Source organism: Nestor notabilis, unplaced genomic scaffold (genome assembly GCF_000696875.1).
Source record: "Nestor notabilis isolate BGI_N333 unplaced genomic scaffold, ASM69687v1 scaffold13706, whole genome shotgun sequence".
Classification (NCBI taxonomy): domain Eukaryota; kingdom Metazoa; phylum Chordata; class Aves; order Psittaciformes; family Psittacidae; genus Nestor; species Nestor notabilis.
Genome location: NW_009933390.1, coordinates 1 through 7124, shown reverse-complemented (window position 1 = coordinate 7124; position 7124 = coordinate 1). Strand labels below are relative to the sequence as shown.

Sequence of the window (7124 nt, the reverse complement as noted above, 5' to 3'; positions counted from 1 at the left end):
GCAGCAGCGAGTCAGAGAGAGGCTGTTACAAACATATTTTGTATCTCCACCAAAACAATCTACTAAATACCCCTGACAGCCTGGTGCTGGCACTTTGGAAACACCATGTTACTACACTTCAAATCACTACTTGATGAGAAACAGTGAAAAGACATGAAGCATTAAAACATCCTACACATTTTGAGCATCCTCAAAGGACCATCTGTTTTGATTTCCAAGAATATTTAATGGTTACACAAAATTCAATAAAATACTTTTTAGTTGGAATATAAATTTAAAGCCTAATATCAAGTTACTTTATTGTATCAACATTTTATTAACTAGATCTTAGAACCAACTACAATGCATACATTTGGTTTAGTATTAAAGTGAACAGGGCAACTTATCTCAGTTATTTTATGTCCTTTCTCTATTGCCTGCATTTTCTGATGGGGCTGGAACTAGATGAGGAGGTTAGAACTAGATGATGTTAAGGTCCTTTCCAACCCTAACCATTCTATGATTCTGTGGTTGAATAAAAAAAACTCAACCAAAACCATAATTCTGGGTTTTTTCTAATATTTCAAGGAAAATCGAACTTTGTGTTTTTATTAGTACTCAAGGCAGAACTTGGTCTTGGCCAAAATCACCTCTGACTACATGCTGAAAAAAAGGGGTCAAAGTGGGGTAAGAAAGAATACTAAGGACTTCAAAATGCACATGTGAAAGGGAACTGCAAAATGACATATTAAAGTACATCCAACATCTGTTACTGTGCAGTCAAAGCAGATTGTTTCGCTTCTCCCTTTTGATCAGTCGTGATCATTTATGCTTCCGTTTGCCTTTATAATCTGTTCCTGGTACTTGTGAAGCTGCTCCATGAAGCCGGGATTTGGACAAGCCGGAGGTCTTGCACTTTTCACCAAGGAAAAGGCTCTAGCAAAACTCAGTCTTTCTGAATTCATTAGAAAACCAATGACTACCGCTGCTGCACGGGAGACTCCTGCATTACAGTGGACCAGCACCACACCATCCTTCAAGAAACAAATGAAACATAAGTTGGAACATTCATTAAACAGATAGCAACAAGTATTAGAAACTGTATTTAAGGATCCATTTAGACCTACTAAAAGCTCCTTGCTGGGCTCAGAGCAAATATTTGCACACACCAAACACAAATATACAACCCCCAAAATAAGTATTTTTCTAACCAAAGCCACTTTATAATTACCCAATACTTCAAATCTAATTCATAACTTAGAATAAAAAAAAACATTCCTCTGTCCCTTTCCCCAAGACCTTGCAGCAGCCCCCTAATATAAAAGCCAACTGCAGACATTTGGGATACTAAGATACCTGATCTAATTGGCTGCCAATTTTAAAATAGATTATATTTGCAACATGGAAAGGAACTTGACTGGTTTTTGTTACCAGGTTAAAAACATAGCAAGGCAGCAAACAGCTGGGAACAGAAGCAGATTTTAGAACATCTTGTACTTTCAGTCGCACACTTCTTGTGTACTCTGAAGCTCTTCGATGAAGGTTCTGGATAAGCAGGATCACGCGTAGGAACAGAAAAATCAGAAAAGATACCATAACTTGCAACAAATCTCTACCTCCCTGTCACACCGCCGGTACAACTTTAGCAGCTGGTACAACTATGGTCCCTTACCTGGGGACCAAGGTGCAGAATCCAAAACTACTGAACCTCCCATAAATTGACAAATGTTTCTCCTGGGGGTTAAATTCAGGCTTCTCATGAATTATCAATAAAATTAATAGGTTTATCTTACTTCAACATTTCCCACACAATCTTTGAGACACCCGAATGACTCTTTAAAAAAACACTGCAAGTGTTCTCATTAAGAAATAATTGGTGTGAGTTAACCCAAAGACAACTAGACTGACCTAGTGTGGCTTAGGTGACATTTCCAAGCCCCATGCTCATGCCGTTTGTCCATCAGACTGTGACCTGAAAAAGGCTTGGCCCAAACTGTCTACCAAATGCCACTCTCACAAGAAAAATCCCCCAAGCCCCTAGCACATCCACATTCTGAAGAAAGATTCCAAAACATGACAAAACGTCATGTTTCAGACACTTGAGGCTAAACATATATATTCAAGATAGAAACAGCCTGCTCTGTCTTGCGCTTAACAGGCACGAATTATTCATAGGGCATTTTACCCACAGACCTTGTAACCACCAGGGTTTCTCTCCAGGAACTTGATGGGTTATGTCACAGACTGAGGAGTTGCAATTATCTGGTATATTAACAAACAAACACACAGAGCAGAAAATGGTTCCTGCTCCAAAAATTTTTCCATTAAAAAAAATAAGAAATTGAGTGTTAATATCCTTGTTGAAGACATGCCAAGCTGAGACTAGAAGAATGACTTGCTCAAGTTAACACTGTAAGATTATGGCACCCTTAAGAGCTGACTCTAAGCTCCTGCACCCCAGCACAATGAATGCCAATACCACCCTTTTTTGCAATGGAAATCACATCCCCTTTGCACTGCCTGCTGGAAACTGTCACCCTCATTCCCTTTCTCACATTCACAGGGGCATGTTTCCCAGTCACACAGGCTACAGAAGAGCAGACAGCAGACTTGTACATGTTATTTCAACTACCTGAGGAAGTGCCAGTGATGACCAGTAAATCTACTATCTCCTTTATCATAAGGATGTGAAAATTATGACATCAGAAATGGTATTTATGCCACTGTTAATGAAGCAAATTATGAAGCTTATCCATTGTAGATCTGGAGTAGTTTTTACTGATCTAATGGGATTTATTTCAGACATAACATACCATTATCAAAATTAATTATCTACCAATGACACTCAGGGTAAAAAATAAGCATTCAAAGTGATTATTTTATTTTTCTTTTCACAGTTCATGCTCCATTCTCTTCACGTTTCTTTTAAGGTTGGTTTTTTTGGGTTTTTTTAAATGACTGTTCTGTTGTACACTGCTGTCATGGGTTCAGCTGTAGCAGTCATTTTTATCCTTCTTAGTATACAGTGCAGTGCTGCGTTTTTGACTTTTAGCCTGGCAGCAACGCTGGTAACACCGATGTCTCTAGTTGTGGCTCAGTAATGTTTACTCTGACCAAGGACTTTCTCAGTCTCAGGCTCTGACAGTGCGGAGGGGAAGCCAGGAGGAAGCAGAGACAGGACACCTGACCCAAACTGGCCAAAGGGGTATTCCATACCACAGCACCTCATGCCCAGTATAGAAACTGGGGGGAGTCACCTGGAAGGCCCAGATCGCTGCTCAGGTTAGGCTGGGTATCAGCGGGTGGTGAGCAATTGTATTGTGCATCACTTGGGTTTATTGGTCTCCTTTTCCCCTTTTAGTTTTATATTCTCTCCCCTTGTTATTTTCCCTTATCATTATTATTATTGGTAGCAGTAGTGGTTTTGTATTATACCTTAGTTACTGGACTGTTCTTATCTCAACCCATGGGAGTTACATTCTTCCCACTCTTCTCCCCATCCCTCCGGGAGCAGGGGTGGAAGGAAAGGGGGAGAGTGTGAGAGTGGCTGCGTGGTTCCAAGTTACCAGCTGGGCTTAAAACAACACAATTGCCAAAATTATATAGGGACATTGATGGAACAGATCACAAAATTACTGAACATGAATGAACATGGGCAATAACATAAAATCAGATTTAATACTGAGAACATTTATCTTCCTTTGATAAACCCTGTTGTTTCTTTATACAAAGATTAATTTGGCACATAATTCTTAACTAATTTTGTATTAGATATAAATACAAAATAAAAGTGAGAAATGGACTGCGAATATGACATTAATCTATTTACCAGGAACTCCTTGCTCTGATCCATGTAGCCTAATCTTTGCCTAACCAGAAACGGTCCATGGTCTTGCAAGAACCTCTTAAGATTCGAGACCAAGTTTGGTTTTAACAATTTTATACAGAGGGAAGCAAAATCACCTTCCACCAAGAGAAAAGGTGGCTATACAGTGGTTATATGCAGTAGGCAAAAAGCCTCGCTGAGGAAAGAAATTAAAAAGGAGGATAAAGCTTTTGCTAAAGAGCCATAAATGAATGTAGTTCCTTAGGGATCCACTTCACTTTGCAGTGGTGCTAGGGATTTTTCTTTAGGAGGGAGAGAGGGAGCAATTAAGGAGAGATGGTCATGAAGGAGCCAAGATCTCTTCCCTGGAAAAACAAGATTTTAGAGGTTTTATAATTTGATATTAAACAAAAAGATAGAAATCCCTTATTCACAGCACTGTGATCTGACATGGGTCATGGAAAACCTGCCTGCCAGTCTGGAGCCTAGAAGGTGAGCTCTGATCAGTATTAGAATTTTACCATGATGGCTACAGACTTGGGCAGTTACTGTTTTAGTGAAGTCAACCCTGTCATAAGTACCAGCTGGCAGTGACTTACTGAACAGTGCAGGCTATACTTGCATTCTCAAATTCAAGTGCTTGCATACTCCTTCATTAAGTTAATGATGTTCTAGTAATAATTTCTCATATATCATGTTCTCTCATCAGTGAGCACCTCTCCCTTCTCCATGTAAGGAAATGAAACAATAGTATCTGTGATTACTTAAACAGAAGAGCACTTCATGATACAATTTATCATAAGGTCTTTTAACACTATTTTATCAAAGCAAATAAGGTGATTCAAACCACCCAGAGATCCATCTCCACATACTCCTATTACATGCTTTGTGAAGTGATCCTGGATGCCATCTATTCCATCAATTACCTGCTCTTTCACCCAGTTCTCCCATTAGAAGACTATTAACACTGATATAAAAGTTTTCAGGAAAACTCCGTAGCTTACAAAATAGTAACTGGAACACAAACATCAGAGGCAGAAAGCAACACTATACAGTTATGAATGGCAAGTCTCATTTAGAAATGAAGCTGAAACCGTAACAAGAAACCTTGAAGAGGTCATTAAGTGACAATGTGGATCACATAGCTTGTAAATAATAAATGAGAGAAGGAAAGAACACTGTGTGACTGAAGGAAGATTATCTTCTTTTATCCCCACCTACATAAATAATAAATATGGTAGATATAGTGGAATAACATGCAATGAGGTTTGGTTGTCAAGTCATAGTTTTGATACCAAAGCAATAGTTGTCACAAATTACACAATGAGATGGAATTTAACAAACAGGAGTCAGGGATGGTCTTAGTTACAGACAAAGTCTGCCAAGCAACCCCAGGAGTGTCTTCACCCCATTTCCTAGGTCATGTCTTTTGGTAGCAGTTAAATCCCTGGTTGGCTCCAAGACTACTTAACATTTTCTGACAGTCATGGTACATAATAGTACATGGATTCACAGCCCAATGGATGATCCAAGGGAAAGCACAAGAATGGCAGACTACTGCTGACAAAAACCACAGATCTGTAAAAGCCTCGTTAGGCTTGCTTCTAATTCAAAACAACATCCCCGACAGACAAATTTCAAGTTTCATCTATTTCCTCTGTCAGATGCAGTGACTTGGACTTAGGATGGGATTTCTTTATCTAAAGTCAGCTGTTGGTCCAACTGTATTAAAGAAGTATTTCCCTAAAACATGCAAGACAGTCATCCTGAATAAACAGTGCTGGAGAGAATAGTGATTAAAGCAGTGCCACGTCTCTACAAATGCTTACAAATTGCTTGGATTCTCTATTTAAAATTTAAAAAAGCAGTAGCAAAACTATGAATTTGGTACCATACTTTCTTTTGACAAAAGAAGCTGCTTTAGATTTTAAATACTGTAATAAATAATCCAAACAGGCTAACTACCAACATCAATAATTGATATACCATACCTGCATCTTGGCTTTCTCAATAAACTCAAAACACTCTGGGAAATAAGATATAATATCAGTTTCTGGGAGGTCCAGAATAGAAATGGTCTTGTATATAAAGTCATCAAGGAAGGCATTTTGGACTCCATATGCCACATTTAGAACATGAGTAACCTGAGTCAAAAAGGGGAAAAAAAAGAGAAAAAGGCATTTTCTGAAGATAGCAGGTAAAATGAGCAATAGCAAAGGTGAATTATTCTTTAGACATACATAGACTATACCTTACACAACTGCAGTGTTCAGTTTTACATACATACGCTGTCTGTGCTATGCTTTTCTCCATGCGAAGTTTTAATGTGTGTTAAAATATACTGTGATAAATTTCTGTTTCTTTGGGGTTTTTCTGAGAAGAAATTAAAAGATCCGTGCTCAGCCAAACACAAACTAAAGTAAGGATTTTCAACAGAAAAGGGAGTTCTCAACACAGGTGGAAAATAAAAAATAAAGCAACAGGAATGAGAGCACAGACCACCCAGCAATCCCCCTAACCTCAAGTTTGCCCTAACCGATCAGCTTGACAGTCCTTCTGCTGACGAACACAGCAGAACTAAACAGTACTTGCCAGTGCAGCAGAAGGATTTCAGAGTAAACTATAACTGCGCTTGTCAGGTGAGACCACCTCTGGCCTCCTGTCTTCTTGCCCTGTTCAGGCTACGGCCAGGTCGTGGGTTATTTCAACTTACAGTGAAGTGACACTTAGATGGCACCAGATGCCAGACTGGTGCACATCCTGTCCTGCAGAAGCACCACTGTCCGAAGACCTTATCACCCCATTACTGTAACAGAGAAGAGTAAAAAGACTAAAGTTCAGGACAGACTTAGAGCTCCTGCTTTGTTTTCGTCGTTTCACCCCTCCCCACAAGGCAGGGAGGCCCGACACTGCTCGCTGTCCGGAGCTGAAGCACCTATTTTTTCAGAAATCTGTTCTGTTAAACAGCTCTAACCAGCCACTATTCTTGCAGCAAAGTATTTCAGCTTCTGGTGAAGCTCGCAGGCGTCCATCTCCCTGCAACCAGCAGCCTTGTAAAAATCTAAATGTGATATAATTTTTCTTCTGGATATTTCAGACGTTTTAATTTAGACGCACCAACAAGCACTACGCGAGAGGCATTTCGACTTCCCTGTTACGTTACCTTATGCTTTTTCATCGTCTCCAGGTCGTGAGCAGCATCCTGCGACCCTGGGAAGAAAGCGCGCTGGTCGCTACGCCAGACCCCACCGGCAGGCCCCCGGGCCCGCTCCCCGCAGTGAGCGCTGGCTCTGCGGGGCGAACGAGCGGTAGGCCTGGG

The 7124-nt window shown here is 40.1% G+C and overlaps 1 protein-coding gene across 1 annotated transcript; it reads right to left on the bottom strand.

Annotated features, from left to right (window-relative positions):
- Positions 1–791: 791 nt before the first annotated feature.
- Positions 792–7015, bottom strand: DUSP19 (dual specificity phosphatase 19; the record flags this gene model as incomplete). The annotated part of the gene is made up of 3 exons (XM_010016867.1): positions 792–1013; positions 5797–5949; positions 6969–7015. Coding segments are annotated over 3 exons (422 nt in total), but the record flags the coding sequence as incomplete, so codon positions are not given.
- Between the last annotated feature and the right edge of the window lie 109 nt (positions 7016–7124).